At 35.7% G+C, this 20,748-nt stretch overlaps 1 protein-coding gene across 3 annotated transcripts in view; it reads left to right on the top strand.

Annotated features, from left to right (window-relative positions):
- Positions 1-208: 208 nt before the first annotated feature.
- The window catches only part of TEX9 (testis expressed 9), a 24,229-nt gene continuing 3,689 nt past the window's right edge, over positions 209-20,748 (top strand). Inside the window, exons 1-10 of one of the 3 annotated variants that reach the window (XM_010571779.1) lie at positions 209-253; positions 590-653; positions 2,239-2,309; positions 6,048-6,096; positions 7,125-7,210; positions 8,727-8,905; positions 12,673-12,755; positions 15,156-15,329; positions 19,602-19,736; positions 20,225-20,359. In XM_010571779.1, the coding sequence (XP_010570081.1) occupies positions 243-253; positions 590-653; positions 2,239-2,309; positions 6,048-6,096; positions 7,125-7,210; positions 8,727-8,905; positions 12,673-12,755; positions 15,156-15,329; positions 19,602-19,736; positions 20,225-20,359 (987 nt within the window). In that variant the 5' untranslated portion in view covers positions 209-242. Of the gene's footprint in view, positions 254-589; positions 654-2,238; positions 2,310-2,526; positions 2,563-6,047; positions 6,097-7,124; positions 7,211-8,726; positions 8,906-12,672; positions 12,756-15,155; positions 15,330-19,601; positions 19,737-20,224; positions 20,360-20,748 lie in introns of those variants that run through there. The other 2 variants (XM_010571781.1, XM_010571780.1) reach the window with 2 other exon arrangements.

Genomic DNA, 20,748 nt, shown 5'->3' with positions numbered 1-20,748 from the left:
TTGCGACAAATGCAGCAGGAGCACATGTAAAAGCACTCGCTCAGTTACCTGTCAGTTCTCAGCCCTTGTGAACGGCGAGGACGTGCAAGGAGCCATTAGTCACACTGCGTGAAAAGCTGTAAAGTGAAGCATGCAAGAACACAGCTTATTTTAACCTGTACATAGCTGTAGTGACACATTTTAATTTTGCGATCAAGTAATGCAATAGTATGTGACTCCTTCCCCAACCCCTGCTGCTAGGTATGCACCTAAGGTACGGACCGTGCTAAAAATGGAAAGTGTCGAGGAAATAGATACAGAATGTGTATCAAGCAATGACATGGCCAAAAACAAGGACACCCTTTATCTCTCAGAATTATAGTCTAAACCTTCCTGTTTAATGGGCATAGGCGTTTTTTTACTATTAATTTGACAAAAACCTCAGGAAATTGTTGCAGTGTAACTTTGTTAATACTCTGCCATATACTTCAGTGTTCCTTTGTAGGAGTTACTAAAATTTCACTTAGTTGAGGCAGAGATACTGTTATGCTTACATTTATTTCTTTTAAATCTTTCAAAACCTTGGTGACAAGCATTCTTACTCTTTCAGGCGACTGAATGCGGAATTAGAAGCAAAAACAGAAAAACTGGTGCGTCAGGCTGAAGAAGTAATTGTGAGTAGGTTATGCAGACTGTTACATAATTTAGCCTCAGTTTACATGCACACAGGGTCTCGTTTCAAAAGAAATTATTTAGACCATGACAACTAAAAGTATTTTGGTTTCAAATGCAATCTAAGCTTTTAATTTTGTTTTTTCAAAATTGTAAACTTCTACTAAAAACACTTCAAAAGATGGGTTTTATATAATTTCATCAGGTGGGTAGATGTTCACACAGATGTGTAGAGCATTTGTGCAGATATATACATAAAACCACATAAAAACTTGATTAGTTAAAAAATTATCTGTAGGTGGTTTTATGTCTTAAATACTAAGAAAAAAATTAGTGTATGAAAACCAGATACTGTTGCAGTAACATGCTAGTGAAATAGGATCTACATTGTTCAAGCTGAAAGAAATACAAAGAATAAGCAACAAATAGAAAATATGTAGTTAGTAAGAAGGAAGCTTTCTTAAAAAGAAAATTTTCCTGTTTATTGTCAGTATTCTCTTTTAATGTTGGTGTGGCTGTGTACCAGATAGAGTCAAGTTTTTATATGAAAATTGGACAAATTAAAAAGGGAACGGGGGAGATATAGTTCATACCCAAAACAGTTTGGAGAAGGTGTTCCGCATATTAGATATATGCATTGTAAATACACTCAAATAAATAAGGCTTAAAAAGCAAATTATTAAGTCTTCTGGAAAGCTATACTTATATGTACTTTTCCAACTGTTGAAACTTCATTTTTATTTCCTGTGAAAACATACTCTTCTCTTGAGCTGTGACATGCTGAGGCTAACTGCTTGACATTTGAACAGAAGCAGATGAAGCGGCCAAAATAGTATCTAGTCTCTTTCCTTTAAAAAACAGCAACAACAAAACAACTTTTTTTTTCTCTCCTCTCTCTAAATACAGCAGAAGATAAAATATTTTAGGACACTTAATATACCACATGGCACTGCCAGATTGCACAGATATACGTTTAACAGCCTAAGTTAAAAACAAAAAAAACCAAAAAACAAAAAACCAAAAAACAAACAAGACACCGAACAGGACAACTGCATTTTGTTCTGGATTATGCTTCCTAACTGTAACTTAGGAACATAGAAGCTGTCTGAACATTCAGACTGAATTATTCTCCAAAGTCTCTCACATACAACATATCAGTGTCCAATTATGGTCATACTGGATGAATAAAGATTTATCTTTAAGGCTCGTTGCACAATATGGAAAATGGAAAAATTGTTCCACCTGCTGTGCATTTGCTACTCCTATATTTTAGACAAAAAAAGAGGGAGGGTAACAGCATCTCAGATGATGTTCAGCTGGGCAAAAGTTTTACAGGCAAAAGGCAATTACTTGTTGCAAAGCAGAAATAAATGTTGGGGGATAGCAATGGCATTTTAATTTTTAGCCATCTTTTCCTGTGTTTGAGAAGTTCTTTTCCACAGTAGACATAGTTTCCATTCTTTTCCATAGTAGATGGTAGTTTTAGTGATCTGTGATTTACAAATATGTAATTAATCTTTAATGGATTATATTCTCCCAAAATTGACTACCTTTTTTTTTTTTTTAAAAAAAATAAAATAAATAAAGGCAGGCCAACAGGAGATACTATCTAGACCAGTTTCAGTACAGACTAAGTCATGTGAAGACAACAGACAGAGGTATGTGCTTTACAAATACTGCATATAATTAATGGGGAATCTTTCACGCTGATCCTGCACACCCTGATTTACCCCTAGTCACGCTCCTGTTTTATCTATCTTTGCAGCATAGTGGATTGGGGAAGTCTAAACTTTTTCCTATTATTTGAAACAACTGATACTAAGTAAGTGTTGTTATTTCAAGGAAGTCTTAAATTTGCTGAAATGTTCTATCTAGCATGCTAAGTAGTGCTGACATCTGTAAAAAAGCAAGGTAAGGTAACAGGTTTCTTTGCAGCACAAAACAGTAGACACTCAGCAGCAGATGTTTTTTAACCAGTTCAGCTGACAAAGCAAAGAAGTAGATACTGGTTCACATTTAACTTGGCCTAAATGTTCTTGGGACAGGAAGTGCTTGCTAAAAAAAAAACCAAACCAAAAAAACCCAAACACAAAAACCTAAGACAGACAAACGTTCAGCTGCCACCCTCTGGAACTTGGATATCATTACACTTCTGAGGCCAACATACCTTTGGCCTGTATGAACATAGTTACAAGTGTGAGTTTTGGCCTGTATGTTCAAACCAGTTAACTCTGGAGTGGATACATAGCAATATTTACTTAGTTGTTCAGGGGCATTATTATTTATTTAGTTGTTCAAGGGTTTGTATATTGATAGTACAGGAAGTGGGTAAAGTTAGGACTGACTAATACACAGTTTATCAAGGATCTGATCTGGTAGGTTCCTAAATTTATGATGCCACTAAGCTGGGTAACAAAGATACAGGGCCAGACTACAAGGTCTTCAAATGTTAAGCTGCAGTTGGGAAACTCTTTTGAAAAGTAGATGCAAAAGTCTGCCAGAGATAGTAAAATAACTACTTTTGTGCAGAGTAAAAGTGAAAACAAAAAGTGAGGTCTTTTTATGAATGAAAAAGGGTTTTTTGGTACACAAAAAGGTGTGACAGCAAGTCTGTGATAGAAGCCTGGCTATACTGGCAAAAGTTTGCTCCTATAGTTACAAATATTCCTGAACTATTTTAAAGCCATATGTGTCAGTTGTAGAGGGCAAAAAAAAAAACCAAACGAAGAAACTCCATATGTTATCAGTATAATCATGCTTTGCAGACAAATTCTGGATCTTGCTTTAGTTTTATGTTCTGTTAGATGGATTTTGAACAGTAGACAGAATTTGAAGAACTTCAAACTGGAGTTGAGTTATAGGGCTGTTTTATGAAGTAATGGGATCAGAGGATTCAGCCCCACAAAAGGATTTCACAGCTTTGATGGTATACATTTGACATAAATGGGAGTACTGGAATAATTAAAAAAAACACTGGCAATTAACATGTCAGAGTAGCAGCTGATCTACCAATTACCTACATAAATTAAAACACCTTAAAACAACCACAGTCTGTGTTCTGGTAAACATTTATGTGAGAGAAGAATTGAAATACCGTGCTGTAGTGAAAAAAATTAGAAATGTATGCTAGGAATTAGGCACACGGATCATCCATGAGTGAACATTGAGGCCATTCAATTAGATTAGTTCCAAGTATTTAATATTTAATTAAATTTTTTTTCCTTTCAAAATTGTGCAAGCAGATAGGCCATAAATGTAAAGGAAGCACTTCAGATATTTTTGAAATATCCATTTGAAATTTCCATTGATTCCTTTAAGGAGAATGAACACTAAAGCAACTGGAAACAGGGGAGAAATTGAAGCAAAGAAAGAAGTAGTATTGGGGGGGGGGGGGGGGGGGGAGGGAAGACAGTTTAAGAGGAAAAAAAAGTAAGTAAAAAAAAAAGGCAAAATATTTCAGTAGTATTTAAGTAACTCTCCAAGTCGGTATATATACTAAAAGAAGTTGTTCTGGAGTTTTTTAGCATAATTTTTGCAGAGAAACTTGAATTACATAGAGACAAAGCAGCTCCAGTGACATCACATTGAAATCAGCTTTTGTTTACACTTTCACTCTACAGAACATTGCCAGGCTCATGGCAATGGGAACTGTATGCGCATGGGCAAGCATGCTATAGGCTCTGAATAGGATTAGCAAACACAAAGGGTTTGCTCATGCACATGCATCTCGTGTTTACATGCAGAGATGGAATTGTTAAACATTAGCTTCTGTTTCAGTGTTGCCACAATACTCTAGCTACTTATTTGTATACCTTTTCAGTATTTACATATTTATTTCACTTACCAAACAACTGTAGAACTGTATTATGAGGTTTTAAAAATGGGTTGTCAGGTATGGGGAAGAGGAAAGAAACCATTAAGGTTAAAACAAGTTTGAGGAATTTAGTGAACAATGAGGGTTTTTTTGTTCTGTTTTGCTTTGTTTTCTTTTTTTTTAAATAAGTCCCTGAGACAACAGATACAGTAGGAACAAATTAGTCTATTGATGGAAAGAACATTATTGTTTTCTTGAGTGTAGAGAGCGTTGTATTTTCGTATTTTTCAGAATAACATGTAACTGCTATTTCTGTGGCAGAAAATCCTCACCTTCTGCATGCTCCTAAAGCTAGCCAATGGGAAGGAAGCATGAGGAAAATAGGGTAAATAGACAAAACCTAATCATCCTATGCTCTTGAAGTCTGTTGCCAGCCACACACAGATGATTTCTCCAGGGTTGGTTTTTTTTTTTTTTAACTTATTAATAAAATATGGAGCTTTGTGCAGATAATTTTCGTTGATGAATGGATGTCTGTGAAATTTTTAAAGGCAAGATCTAAACATTTGCTTAAATGAGCTGGGCAAAAAAATTGAGGTGACAATGTGCCTGAAATTTAAATTTGATTCCAAAGCTTTAATAAGCCAGCATTTTAATTGAAATAAAAAATTATAAAGGGTAGTAAAAAAGTAGCTTTTCAGTGCAATAACACAGATCCACGTAACTCATTCTGAAAGCAAAAAAGTTACAATATGACAAGAAGCTTGACCTGAACAGTACACAGCATGCTAAAACTTCCTTCTTGTTTCTAGGAGATTTTAAAAATAATCATTTAACCTGAAGTTCAGTTACTAAGCAGCATGGTTTCAGCCAAATAAGCAGATAGGAAGGCTGCTTATTCTATTCCTGTTTTTTTCATCTGTAAAATGGATACAATATTTGTAATACATATTTCAGAGAAAAGTCTGTGAGGCTTAATTTATACATTGCTCCCACCTCATATTCACTTGATAGTCCCTGTCAATTGACTTGACAACAGTCAGTCTGAGCATACAATTGCACTCCCTTGTAGGATGTAGAGGGCACTGGTTTGTATCTTAATTTTCTTTGTATTAATTCAGGGATTTGTATGTCGGGTAGGTGTATTAACCACTGAGCTGTTGGTGATCTTTGTTAATGGATTGTCAGTCTCTCTTGTTGAAGCTGATAACATGCTGCATACTGGCTAAGTACTCCCTGGTACAGGGAATCAGTGATCTTAACAAGCCAGTAGTTGCAGCAATTACCTGAATTGCAACAGACAAGATTCAGATTCTGGTACATAAGTAAACTGTTGTACTAGATACCCTAGACTCACCAGGTGGTTTAGATAGCAAATGAGGTAGAATGGAAAGACAGAGAATGAGACTAAATTTGTGATTGAACTTAGTATATGTTCCCACCTTAGGTCTATTGCTTATTCTAGACATTATAAAAATGTTATTCTCCCAATTCTGACAGGTGGGTTGAATTTTTATTGTAAAATGTTTATTTTGTTACACATGTTCAGTGAATTTTTATTTTTTTTATTTTTTTTCTGCAGAGATCCACTCTGTCCTGAAGTTTCATCTCTTAAACACTCACATGCCGAGGTACCAAAGCTATCCTGGTTAATTTCTCTTCTAGTATAATTTCTACACAGTACTTCTGGTTTTGAGGCTGTGCTACACTGGGGACTTAAATGGGTGGGACGCCAAAAGGAAATGATGTTCAAAGCAGTGCTACAGGGACAGTGTTACCAGGGTTTCTCAGTGCCACTGGTGGTTAAGTGGACTTACATCACATTTCATTTTTATGTTCTATCTTTCCTCTTCTGTAAAGTATTGGCAGAAGTGTTCAGTGTTTTGAACATGAAATTAAGAATTCCAAGTGCAAAATATTAGAACATAATTAATCTCTTCCTTTCTCCCCTTCCCTCCCCCACCAGTAAAACACTAAAGGCAGTAGTACTGCCTTCTAGATGTAATAATAAACAAGTAGTCAAAATAACTGAATACAGGAAGAGAAATATAATAGAAAAAGGAGACTGAGATTAGGAACAAACTCAATAGTCTGTAACTACAATTACATTGAATCTTTTATGAGGTGAGCTAGAACTTCCAAAATACTGTCTTCAGTTATTTATCAGAATACAGTAGAAAAAAACCTAATTTTTGAAGAATACTTATTTGGGTGAAGGTAGCAAAAATATTCTTAGATCTTCCTTCTACAGGGAATTTATAAGATTAAAGTAATGCATAAAAATAGCATGTTTTTGAAGGTACGATAAGCATTTTTCAAAGAAATGCACTCTGTTGACAGTCCAATAGTTAATACCTTGATAATAACCGAGAGCCTTGCTTATGCATGAATTTATTATGAGTATGTGTGCAAAAACTCCCACAAGCAGATGACTATTGGATGTATTATAATTTGGACATATGGACATAAAAGTTGCAAGATAAAGATGAGTGCAAATAAAACTGAAAGATTGTGCTTTTGAAAGTTTGAAAAGTATACTTTGAAAACTATCCTTGAGTCTGAATATATGAAAAAAACCAACCCACAACAAACACTAGAAAAAAGTAATTCCTAACTAATTAAAAAAAAAAAATCACTGGTTTCTGAAAAAAATTTGTAGCTAGCAAACAAGAAGAAACGTGCTTCCACGCCCACGGCTCAGAGCAGACCATACTCTGGAAGTAAGGGAAAAAGAACAACTCCAAGGTATGTTACACACATCTCTTTTTGTTCATAATAAAATATTTTAGTTGCCATTTTTGTCTATCAGGTTATTTTTATTCATGTATGCTTCTGCATTTATATATATTTGTATAAATAAGCATATCAAACTTCTGGTCCTCCTCAGTTAGCTCCACCATGTAGCTATCTCTGTTCACTTGCATAGAGCACCAGAAAGTATTTGTGAACATACGTGATTAATACTACAACAATGAAACTGTTGCTTTCTGCTCAAGCACTCTCAAAGCTGACAGCTAAACTCTTTTAACTCCTTCAGTGAAAGTATGCCTAATGAGCATACATGTGGGAAATACATAATCTGAGGCAACCTGAGAGAACACACTTAGGTGGTGCAGACTGAGTTGTGATCAGACTTGGGATGCGAAACATGAGGCTCTTGAGGGTCTCCTCTATTTTGGTGAATCTTGGGCTCACAGGACAAGAGTCAGTAATAGTACCACAGCTTTCAGGGGTTTCAAGCTGAAAAGCTTCAGCTCTGTAGATAGCACATTCAAGGTTGTAAAACTAAGAAATTGAGATCTGGACAAAAGAAGAGAGTAGAGAAATGCACAAAATCCTGGGAGCAAATTAAAACTACCACCAGATATGAACAAATACCAAAATAGGATGAAAATTGTCTGCAAGGTGGCAGAACATGGATCTGACACAGGCCGAGGTTGTCATTCAGGACTTGGAAGTGACTTGTGGACCCTTTGGACCTCCCTTGCGCAGTTCAGGGGAGACTGTTATGCTGACACCACATCATGAGATTTAGAAGTGGAATTGTGCAGATAACAGGACTTGCAGGGTGAACCCGAAGTTGCGGGAGAAAGTTAGCAGCTAGGAATTTGAAGGCTGCATTGGGATGAGAATGTATGAGAATAAGAATTTAGGAGCTTCAGATCCTGCGGGAACTAATGTCATCTTTTTGTAAAAGAAAGCTGAGGAGATACCCTGCGTAGCAGATACATCACATACCTTGTGTTTTGGTTTTATGAAAACTTTCGTATGCAACTTCTAGGATCAGTGAAGTTTCCTAGGCCAGGCATAATGATACAGAAATTGCGGTAAGGTGGGAGTATAGCTAGAGAGGACAGAGTTCTAGAAGTTAACGTGTGTGTGAAAAATATCACAATTTAAAGCAGAGGATAGTAGCTAAAGCCAAGAGAACATTCCTCCGTTTCTTTGTTTTACTCTGGTTTAGTTATGAAGTTGTTGGATGAGAAGAGCATGCCAAAATATTTTCAGCACAAAATGGTACTGTTTCTCTGCCTCCTACATTATAATATGTAAAATCCTGTCATTGTTTATGTGGAATACAGTCAAGGTATCTTACATAAAGAAAATGAGAAATTGCCATCAATGCACCTTTCATATTAGTGCAAGCAATGAAGTTGCATTAAGTAAATAACTCTGTATACTCTTAAAAATAGAAAATATGCTATATTTTTGTAAATTTTTTTTATTATAAATTTAAAATCTAGTGTTTGGGGTTTTTTAGTTCAAAAATAAGAAACGTGGAAGTACAAAGTGCCGATGATGTTGCAGTACTGGAGGATTGCATGGATTTTTCTTTAGCAAAAACAATAAGCAAGATTGAAGAAGAACTAGAGAAAAGAGGCTTACCAGATTGTCTAGATGATGATATTATTCCAAGCATTGGAAATGAAATCGGAGCAGGTAGGTTTCCTCCCATCATTAAGTACTTTTATTCTTACTTCCTGACTGTTAGAAATGGATTCTCCTGGGGAAAAAAGGAAGAGTTTCTGTAGGAATTACAGGAAAAGTTCTAAAGCCCCTAAGTTAAAGGAAAAGAAGGTTTTTCTTCTTTATGTAGTCTTAGAGGAAGATCAGGTCACATACGAATAGTCATGGGAAAAAGTGAATTTTTATCTTGATTTCCAACTTTGTAGGAAGATGTTTGGATGGTTACATGTATTGAATATGTGCATAACATTTGATTCATTTCACTGGGGGGATAGAAATACATGATGCTAAGCTTGTTATTTCCAAAAAGATGTGCTTCAGTCCTTTGCGCAGATCCTGCCTTTAGAGGACGAAGCCTTTCCTCAGATCAATGCTGTGGATCTTAGTAAGTGACTTAAATGAGGTAATGTTTCGACTACAGTACCTGAATGAGAGTCCTCCAGATACTTTCCCACTCCAAATGGTGTATTTATGTTTGTCCTAGAAATAGAGTAGGAAAGCTGATTGCACAATTTGCCAGTGAAGCTAAAGACATGATACACATCTGTCTTTTTGGCTCTGGTGTGATAAAAGTGAGTTTGTGTAGTTTCTTACAACGCTAAAGCAAGCACGAAGTCAGAGATTCACTGCAGTAGTACAGAATGCACAAAACCTCTTCTTCTGATATAACAGCTTGATGTCAGCAACCATGCCAACACAGAAATAGCTTGATTTCTAACCTCATGTAATTCTGTGCACATCTTCTGTTAATAAGTCTCCCAAAACAGATCCTCAGATATCTTCTTTATAGTTCTTGTTCCTGAAGTAAAAAGCAATTGTTTTGGACTGCATTGGAAGCTTACACCAAATAAATTCAAGGTAACTCAAGAAGAGTTTTTACTGGTGTCTAGTAATCAGGTCTTGTGGACTGAAGGGCATGTATTGTGAGTATTGAGACTTGTTTCTGTAACTTTAATGATGAAATGAAAATACTCTGGATTGCTTTTTGCTTTTTAAATTTGATACTGACTATTTAGAACACTGAGTGCCTCCTTAATATGCTAAATAAGTTATTGCAGAGCATGCTAGCAGTGTCAAACTCACAGAACAGTTAACAGTTTTCAGAAGGAAGTAGATGTAGATACTAAATAAGCCCCGTTACAGAGTGAGCTGGCTGATCCCTTAGTGAGAATCTTCTAGTAACGGATTCTTTAAGCTTATGTGCCTGTGCTAGACTTTTTAGGCCAACGTGCTGATAAGGTTCTATAGCATTGTCCTTTCCCTAAGCTTCTCACAGTGCTCTTCCTGGCCTTAGGTTCCGTATCTTTATTTCACAATCACAAGTCATCACAGTGGAACCATTTTTCTGCCAACACAGTAGCTTAAACATTATTTTTATCAGGGGCTGTTTTTGTGGGTTATAACTCAACTCTGCAGTAACAAGCAATGACAGAAGCACACAAACATGTAGAAGGCTGAAGATGAAGCTCTATTTTTATCTAATATACCCACACACATATGAACAAAATACCTGAATGTGTTTTTGCACTTCATGTTAATCTTCAGGTTATTGCAAGAATTCAAGACACCTCTTCTTTCTTGGAGAGTATCAGAGTCTCCTAGATGTTCTTTTCTTGTTTACTATTCCCTCAGCTGTTGGTTATTTTATAACCTAAGACCATCCTATTAAGTGATACCCCTCCTCCTTATCAGCTTCATCAGGTGATTAAAATTGACCAATTAGGAAGCTAATTGTTTAATTATCTTTACCTCTTGTAAGAATTCATACTAATTCTGGATCATAGCCACCTCCCAAGGCTGATCTGGTTCTAGTCGTGGTCTTGGATTTTCAGTAAGGTTTACTACTAAGTACTCTTAATGGCACACAGCTGTCTTAAGACAGAAGAGAAGTTGTCTGTGGACTAATAGCTGAGTAAAAAAGAAAACAAAATGGTAAAAAGAAACAACACTTTTTTGCAGGTAGTGGTATAGCCGTAGGGTCATCTGTCATGGAGTTTACACTTACAGAAAAATAATCTGGAAAAAAGGAACAATAGCTGGTAAAGAAATTTGTATATGAAACAACAATTCTAGGATAGTTAAAACTGACTGAAGTGTTGTAGAAGAATCTCATAGTACTGAGTGAGGTGATAGAATGGAAGTTTATATTCAGCATTAAAGAGTGCAAAGTAATGTTGATAGAAGAAAGAACTCCAATTACACCTACTTCTGAGCTGGACTTTATTTAGTTACTACTAATTAAGATGTCTCCAAAAGCATAAACTTAGTGCTTGTTCACAGTGGAAAAGGCAAATTGATTGTTAGAAATCCTTCAGAAGATAACAGAAAACAAAATACTGTACTGTTATCATTATGCTATTATGTAATTGATGCTACCCCATCTTGAGTATGACACACAGTTCTGCACACCCCATCTCAAAACCAGGATGTAGAACTAGGAAGGATACAGATAAGAGTATATAGTAGCAGTTAGAAGCATGGAACAACTTGAATTTGAATCTTCAATTTGAAAACAAAACAATTGAAGGCAATATGAAAGATTCTGTAATGAAAACAATAATGGTAAAGGGAAAGCTGTCCTTTTGTAATGCAAACACTAGCAAATGCCACATTAAATGGGACTTAAAGCAAACTATATAAAGTGTTTTTCTTTCACATAATGCATAATTAAATTAGCCAACTCATTGCCACAGGATATTGTGAATGCCAAACTACAATATGTTTTATGAAGAAAATCAAACAACTTAATAGTATAGAAGTACATGAAAGAGTATTAAACTTGATGGCTTCAATATGGTCTCTATCTCAGGATGGCCACTAGTTAACAGAAGCTAGCAAGGATGTAACAGGAGGAAAAAAGTCTGTATCTTATTTTTTCATGGTGGTTTCCTAAATCCTACTTATTATTGGCCTGGAAGGTGGGTGAAATTAAAAGAATTCCTATTAAAGCAAATGAACACATATACCCATCCATCCCTTCACATTCAGCTCTAGATACTCCTCCTCCACTTTATTCTTTTCCCCTTCTACCTACTGTGAGTAATGGTTATTCCTATGTTGCTCAACTTGATCCTCATACTGTTGCCATGCTTTGTGCCTGTGGAAGTTCAGGGGGTTCCTTGTGAATGATCTGGGAAAAACATGGGGAATAGGGAGTAAAAGAACATACTGTTCACACACAGCTTGTTTTGTCATGACAGTAGTACATTTCTTAGGTGTCCAAGAGCAAGAAAGTACTTCATTTGAAAAAAACATATGATTAAATTGATTTAATTTTAAACTATCAATTGAATAATGTTAGCAGTGTACTTCAAAAAAGCATAGACTACTGTGTGGGAGGGGCATTTACCTATTAGGAGAGTTTTGCAGTCTACATTTAACTCCTTGTTGTGAGCAGTTTAAAACTACTTGCCTGTAACTACACAAATTTCAGCTACAGATTGATTGCAATGTAGACATACCCTACAATGTAGTTTTCTTGACTTCAGTCTCAAGGAATGCTGTTATGTATAGCATAGTACAACAAAAGTTTCCAGTAAGTTTCCATTTTGAGGGTTACAAGTCTTTTACATTTTAAAGATGTCGAGTTTTATTTGCCTGTTTCTTTTTAATAATTATAAACAGTCTAGTGTGTTTTAAAAACAAGAAGATGAAAGTGAGTTCTTACATCAGTCTTTCTTCTTTTCTGCATTGGATAATGAGTACTTGTGGATATTAAATGTAATTTTTTATGTTCACAGAAGCTCAAATCAGATTTCTTAAGGCAAAGTTACGTGTTATGCAGGAAGAGCTGAATAGTGTAGTGTGTGAATGCAGGAAAAAGGTAAGAGCTGAGTTTTCTTATCTGTGGAAGCGGAGTAGGTTCCCCTTTAACAAATAATCACAACAGAGTTCCCTCAACCTTTCCTTTTCATGTATTAAGAGCTAAGGTTCTATTTTTAAAAATTTCCTAAGATTTTAGAGTCAAGGATAGTAATTTCTGTTTAAATGTGATCTTGGGCTAAAAGCTTGTGAAATACACTTAATGAAAAAGCATTTGAGGCAGGAAAGAACAACTGGGAATGAAGATGTACCCCAGCTGTAGGGACACTGTGCCGCTGCAGAGTGCAGTGGCCATCACTGCTGGGAAGGAGAGCGTTACCAGAGCCTGAGGAAAAGGAGGAGGATACGGTAGCAGTCAAATACAGATTTTGATATACAGAGAGAAGATGAGTGGTGCCCAGAGCTGGGTGATAGGAGAAGCGGGATGTTTAGGGTAGAATGAGAAATAAAAAAGCTTGAGAAATTTAGTCAGGTGCTTGGTGGAACAAAGTGTGGAAACAGCTGATCTCTGATCTGTGATTCACTATAAGTGGAATATTGTAATCAAAACAGAAATCAGGCTTTCTCCATTCTGAAGATTACACTTGATGTGGAGGACTGTATTTGGAATTACGTATTTGGGCAGATCAGACAGGAGTTAAGGCATTCTGAAGCCACACTGGTATTTTACTGTTGGAGTGTAGTACAAGTGAGTTCTATGATCTGCACTGTCTGGCAATATGTTTACAGTTCTCTTGAACTGTAAAACCTTAAATAGTTTGTGTCTGTCTGCCAGAGGGGTCGCCTCTTTTTCATGCATTTGTAATCAAGCAAGGTTTTTGAACTAACTTTCCATTTTACACAATTAGATTATTCTTAGTTGTGGTCTCTTAATTTCAGAATGCTTTTTTCCACCTATTCCCCAGGCCTAAATATGATGATGACATTCAGAAAACCTGGCAAACCACCTATATGTTTTCTCTCAAGCTTTTAATTTAGAGTTAAGGAGCAGGATGATATTAAATAGTTTTTTTTGAGATAGGTACCTGGAAAAAATCTTTAGAAGGAATTAGATTTTGATATTTTATATCTGTACTTTATACTTTTTTTCATTTTTATCAATGCAAATGCTTCTGCATTTCAATACTTCTATGCTGTGGTCAGAAGAAATTTGTTACATTAGATTTTAAAGACATTTTAATTTTCAAATCAAATATTATTTTGTCGATAGCTATTGAACTTCATCATTCCATGCCAGAACTCCACTACAGAATTTAGTTGCTGTAGCAGATGACAGGAGACAGTCTTGTACCTATTCTTGTCTTGCTCCCATAGCACTCTGTATGTAAATGTATCATTTTGGGTACTAGTTTCTCTGGTGTGAAATATTACATTCAGAAAGTCACAAAAATTTCATATTGGCAAAGCCTTGAGATAGATTCTGAGTTTTGTTCCAATTCACAGTCCTATTATTATAAGGAAGCAGTAAATCTGTTTTAAACATAAAGAAGTGGGAGTTTCTGAGGTGTGTGCAGTCACATGAAACTTAGGGTAAAGCACATATATTTTCCAGGTGAGAAGCATGTATTCCTAAGGGCTGAGAGGGCAGGAAAGAAAGCCTTGTTTTCATAGAAACACCATTTCTGTATGTGTCTTGATTTCTTTTTCTTAAAGAAATGAAGGGCATAGTGTATCTCTGAAATAACCTACATTAGTATTCACTTATAATGTTTAAAAGGTTATAAAAGAAAAATGCCTTGAAATGATAATGCTTAATGTGGGATGTAATTGCCAGTAGGGCATGAATCTAATAGAGGATTCACTTGATGTTAAGAGAATCTTCAATTTGAATACTTGATGTATCCTGGATCATTAGCTTGCTTTTAAGTCAAAACCAGATAATCTCCTAAAACATAATGGATTGATTTATCAGTAATTATATTCTCTTCTTTTTCTCAGAATTTTTCCTAATGTGTGCATTTAGCTATTCTCACAAAAATGTCACAAAATGTGTGCCACTGTTAGTCATATTATTCTACAACATTTTGATAGTTAGTTCTCAAAACCTTTGAACTATGAGAAATTAAATGTTTTACATAGTGTTACAAGACAGTTCCAAGTAAAAGACTGCAGAAAATGAAATGAGAAAAGTGTTACTGTTTTTTGAAGTATTGTCCTGGTTAAATTAGTGTTTTGTTTTCTTAGTTTGTCTTAGTTGTTTACTTTCTTAAAATTGTTGTGAAATCCATCATGAAGGATCTAAACATTTAAAAATAACATAATTTAAAAAAATCGTTATCTCCATATCTGCAATATGTATATTTTTACTGCCTTTTATTTACAAAACATTACTATTGCATTATCCTACCTCTTCCTTGCAGTAATTTAGTTGGGGTTTTTTTTGCTAATTACTGTCAAACAGGATGATGAAAATCAGAATTTAAAAACTCGGCTTAAAAGTACTGAAGAAGAAAACACCAGACTGCAACGAACAATCAATATGCAACATTCTCAGACTGAAAAGTACAAAATGTTGTCACAAGAAGCAAACAAAAAAAGTGAAGGGCTACAACAAGAGGTCATTGCGCTAGAAAAGGTATTGCAGAAATTAGTCTCACTTATCTCACGAAAGGGAAGAAAACTCATCAGATCACCCTCTGTACCCTAGTTTGATAGATTCGTATCCAGTGATCCCATTAGCATTTCAATCTGTGATAATAGTTTTAGAAATTGTATTTTTAAATGATCTAACCACTTTTTTAAAGGAAGAAATAATGTATTTTGATTTTCTTCTGCTTCTACAATCATATATTTCTGTATTTTAAAATTAAATTATTGTGTAAAAGACCCACAAGAGACAAAGCAACCTTTTCAGAAACTGCTGTCAAATTCACAAAGGAATCTTGAAAAATACAGGGAAATTTTATTTTTCTGGTTTTAATTATAATTGTTAAAAATTAATTCTGGTAATAAGAGTGTTATTGTAAACTGTAGAACTTGGTGAACATTATAAAAAAACCCACCTGCAGCTTATAGTAGTATCTTCTGCAGGTAGAGGGAAGGATGTGTCTTTGTTGTTGAAAATGGACTGTTTGAAAACCAGCCGCTCCAATTTGGATTAATCAAAATTAACCTGGCTCCTGCTGTAGGCCACATATGCAAAATTGTGTATGTGCCTAGTTGTAGCAGATGGCCTGCATACACAGCTTTGTTTGTTTGGAACTTAGATTCTAAGAGCAGCATGTGTTTTTCTTTAATTACTCAGAGCTAGAGAGGTTGACTTCAAAATCATGTAATAAATATAGTATTGTGTAGTACATGTAATATAACTAGGAGAATGTTTCACTTAAAAATTTTGGGAAAACAGAACACAACTCAGCCTAACAAAGTCTTGTCATACTTCCATTAGATCATACTATGCATTTGTATAGGCATGCTTTCATCTTAAATTTCTGTAGTTCTGGCATTTTAAAACTAAAATACTCTAAGTTTGTGTGTTCTTTTTGTGCAGATACTTGGAGGTTTTAAGTAGCCTGATTATTGATTCTGTCAGGAAAAATATTCAATACTAGTATGCATACTACTCATTGGCTCACAGTAAATATAGCTAAGAGATTTACAAAGTCCATTCTCTTAATAGAATAGATAGATTATATCCAAACCATCCCGGACATGTTTGTTTAACCTGTACTTAAAGCCTTCTGTGATGGCAGTTTCCATAATTTCCTTAGTCTATGCTGGTTTGTGCTGGATAAACAGAAAGTTTATCCCAGTATTTAGGAGATGTCTGTTGTGATGAAGTTTATTCACTTCTGTCATACAGCTACCATATCCAAAATATGGTTGGTTTCCTCATTTGTCTTTGCTCAGGATTTGACATCCTCAGTTGCTTCAATTATTTGTAATGGGCTGTGTATTCTAGAATTTCTCAGGGTTACTGATCAGACATGATCATGATAGATAGTGGTAGTTCTTTAAAGTACTAAGAAGGCAAAAAAGGCAAGTGTATGTAACGAATGGTTCTCTGCTAATTCAGAAGTTATTTTACATATTTTTTCTGATAGAAAAAATTATCTAACTGCCAAAAACATGCATTTAAAAATAATTTTGCAGTAACTACTTAAATCTCTTATGGACTTAGCAATCTGAAAATTGTTTTATTTTTTAGGTAAGAAGTATTATTCAACACTATATAATAAATGTAGTTGTAGACTAATTCTAGACATATGTTTAAAAACAATTTTCTGTGAACACAGGCCTGAATTTGTACTGCTGTGCCGCAAAACTCTCAAGGCGCATACTTTCAGTCTAGTGAAAGTTTTCTGTATAGTTGAAATAGCACAAATGTAACCTTGAATGATATTTGCGTTGCTTTTGTTGTGATCTCTGTTGCAACGTAAATGATAGAAGACTTAAGTTGTGATACGTGCTTTCCCAAGCTTCCTTAGATTAGCAACAATATATGCAATTTCATTAATCCCTGAGCTACTTTTTTTGTATGTGCCTAGGCTAAGATTCTGATGTAGTTTTCACAATTTACCTGAAACATGGTAATTGAAACATGGTAATTTGTTTGTTATTTTTACATTTCCTTCTTTTGGTGTTTGGTCTCTGTGAACATTTCTGCTGGAACACCCACCACAGGCAACAGCTGAATTCTGATGCTCCCCGAAAATTCCATCCTCTTCTTTTCAGCATTCCTCTTTTTTTTCCATCTAGTTGGTCCGATAAATGATATCACCTCTCCTGTCTTTTTTCACCACCTGTCTACAAGAACATTCCTTCCTCTGTGTTCTCTCTCACTTGTTAATTCAATCTAGTGATAATGTTAGATAAAGGTCAGGGAAACACTAAAGTAGTGCTCTTACTCCTTTTAAGGCTTTGTGCAGGGATTTTATAATTTGCCTTGAAGAAGGGCTTGATGTTAAGCAAACATTATCTCTCAAATGTTTTTGGGGGTGGACAGGTGTTGCTGAGCTTTCTAAAGATAGAAGTGCTGTGTGTGCTTGCTACTGGGAGGAAAGAAAGCTTGCTAGGAGCGTTAGTCACGGACGAGCTCTCCGGTATCACACCCCCCCTATTGATATTCAAATGCCCCAGCCATGCCGGAACAGTGGGGAAAATCCAGAGATTGAAATGGGATGCAGTTTTAGAACACAGTAGTTTTTTTCTCCTTCCTAGAGAAACATATGAGAAAATTAATCCAGCTTTTACTTAAAGTATTGAAGAATTGGCAGAAACCTTGCCTACTTACAAAATAAAATACTTATTTCAGGCATTTTTAAGATGAAAAACTTGGAGTCAAATATGTTTAACAATATACCTTCACTGGATGATTTGCAAGCAAGTCCTTGATAAGGTATTACATATGACAGTAAATGTCAAAGAGCCCTAAAAGTTTTATTAGAATTCTTTCATTAAATTATATGATTAGCTGATACATAATTTGCATTGCATGCAGACTGTTTTTTTGGTCATTAAATGCTTGAAAGGCTATATTCCAAAGCTTTTCATATTAATGCAGAATAAAATACCTAGCACAGAAGATTTAGTTGACTCTATTCACAGCTCCATCATCTTGATACAGGACAAAGAGGTTTGTGTGCTGTGCAGCTTGTTTTCTTTGGAAACATGGGTGTCAGTTTCCAGCAAATGAATTTGCATTCCCTGATGATGCACCTGCACGTGTTCCACAGAGGGGTGCTGCTGCCCTACTAGCCAGGCTTTTACCCATCTTTTTTTAATCAATCAGATGGACAGGCTAGTGATAAAATAAAACTGTTGAAGCAACATCTGTTTTTGTGAACTCTTGGAGGAGACACATTCACCAACAGAGTTTTGGAGGATTAGTGAGATGCATCTTACTCTCCTGTTTTCTTCATCCATTTTGGCGAAGATTCAAAGCTTCCCAGAAATACCTGTTCCAGCCATAACTTTGCCAGAACATCTTTGCTGCATACACTTGTCAATTAGTATGTATTTCTTGGAGAAATTATGTGGAAAACATAAGTAACCACCACAAGAGCTGGTGTGGAATTGAGAAACTACAACAATTACTCAGAAATAAGGCAGTCTGAGGGCAAAAGGTTAACGACAAGCCCCCTGTCTACCCTTATTTGGTTAAAAGAATCTTTCTGTGCCCATTACTAAAATTTTTTTTTAAAAGTCTATTTCTTTTTCACAAATGACAAGATGTGCTCTTTCTGCCAGAATTGTTTATTTCTTCTACTTTGTCTTTTATCTATATTCCCTGATCTTTAATCTCATTATTCTGTTCCTCAACTTGGTCTCTTTTTCTCATTTCCCCACTTACAGGACTATGAAATACTATCATCAGAGAAAAGAGGGAACTGTTTTGATTGTTGCCATAAACACTTGATGAACTACTTTCTGCTAGATGAAATAGTTACTACCCTCAGCCATCTTCAGTAGGCTGGTTTAACTTTTTGTTGGTAATTGCATGTAGTAATCTGTGGGGAAGAGAGGTAAAAGGAACAGGTGGGGAGAAGCAGCCCGGAATACTAGCCGCCATTCCAAAACCTGCCACAGAGTGGACATACCAACATTTTTTTCTCTTTTTCTGACTGAGCATACAAGGTTTTCCAGTCAATTCTGTAGTCTTACATGATCAGCTCCACAATTATTCTAACAGAAGTTTAAAACAGATGCATTCTCTAGATTTCAAAGGAGAAGGGGATGTTTTAACAGTGGAATTAATGGTCTTTGAGACAAATTCTATCTGCAGGCCAAAGTCCACAGACTCTTAAGTTTTCAAGGGTGAGCCTTGCTGTCAATGTGTTGTCTGTATGGGATTCATTAAAATACCGTTATTCATAATGTTTGTTTTTATCCTTTGCTGCTTAAATAGGAATTGGAGAATCTAAAGCGTGTACAAAAGCAGGCTGCAATCAGTCAGAGTGCAACAGAGGTTCGCTTAAACAGGGCCCTGGAAGAAGCAGAAAGGTATAAAGTGGAGCTGAATAAACTGAAGCAAAGTAACAAGGTACAGTGGCTTAGGAAACCAAGTTCCAGTCTGTAATCACTCAGTAATGCTAGAATGAGAAAAAAGGCTTGGGCAGCTTTGTAAGCATTGTGTCTCTTACAGACAGTCCCAAAATTAACTTAGAGCAAGTCACCAAAGGGCTTGGTAAGTTTTCTTGGCCAATGCTACTGCAACCTATGCAGGAAGAACAAATTTACAGAATAAAGTTATAGCCTTTCCGATTATCCCCATTTATGTGAAAATTAGATGTGTTTAGAAAAAAGGGAGAAGTACACATACACACCTAATATATACACAGGCAAACCATGGCTGTTATCTTTGAGATTTTCTTTTCTAAGTTTTGACATGGGAATATTTTGGTTAATCCCATTTCTTTTCAGAAATGTCACGTGTGGCTACCGTTTTCATTTTGTTATGTAATGCCAAGTTTGATTAGTTAAAGCACCACCTTCATAAATAATACATTTCTCCTTTTCTTCCCATGGTAGGATGTAGCTAACCAAGAACTCAAAACAATTGAAGAATTAAAAACAGAAAACAAGAAACTGCAGAAACAAAAAGGAGAGCTAATGACAGGTTTTAAAAAGCAGTTAAAGTTAATTGATATTTTAAAGAGACAAAAGGTAAGGACCAGAGTACTGTTATATTTGAGTTAACCTCTATCTAAATGTATCTGTTGTCAGGTAAGGTAGTCATGTAAACGAGAGCCCCAAGACAGGGAAGTTGCAATGCAAGGGACCAGCCTCACTTTTATTAGTGCATATTGCTAACATTCTGCTTTATAGCAAAGGCTGGTCTTCTTTTGAATTGACCCCATTCGTAACTTGGAACATACCCTGTCACAGTGAAAGATTACTACTGACAAGCTTTAGGACCAAGAGTATCCATGTGTTCAAATACTGTTCAGGTAGTAACAGCAACTTCCTTCGGTGCTGTGTCAGTAAAATCCATTTTAGCGTGCTTTTTTTCAGATCCCTCCCCCCCCCCCCCCCCCCCCCCGCTCCCCTGCTCA

The sequence above is a fragment of the Haliaeetus leucocephalus genome, unplaced genomic scaffold (assembly GCF_000737465.1).
Source record: "Haliaeetus leucocephalus isolate CR32 unplaced genomic scaffold, Haliaeetus_leucocephalus-4.0 Scaffold339, whole genome shotgun sequence".
Taxonomy (NCBI): Eukaryota; Metazoa; Chordata; class Aves; order Accipitriformes; family Accipitridae; genus Haliaeetus; species Haliaeetus leucocephalus.
The sequence above is the reverse complement of the archived record's forward strand: the minus strand, read 5'-3'. Positions and strand labels throughout refer to the sequence as shown.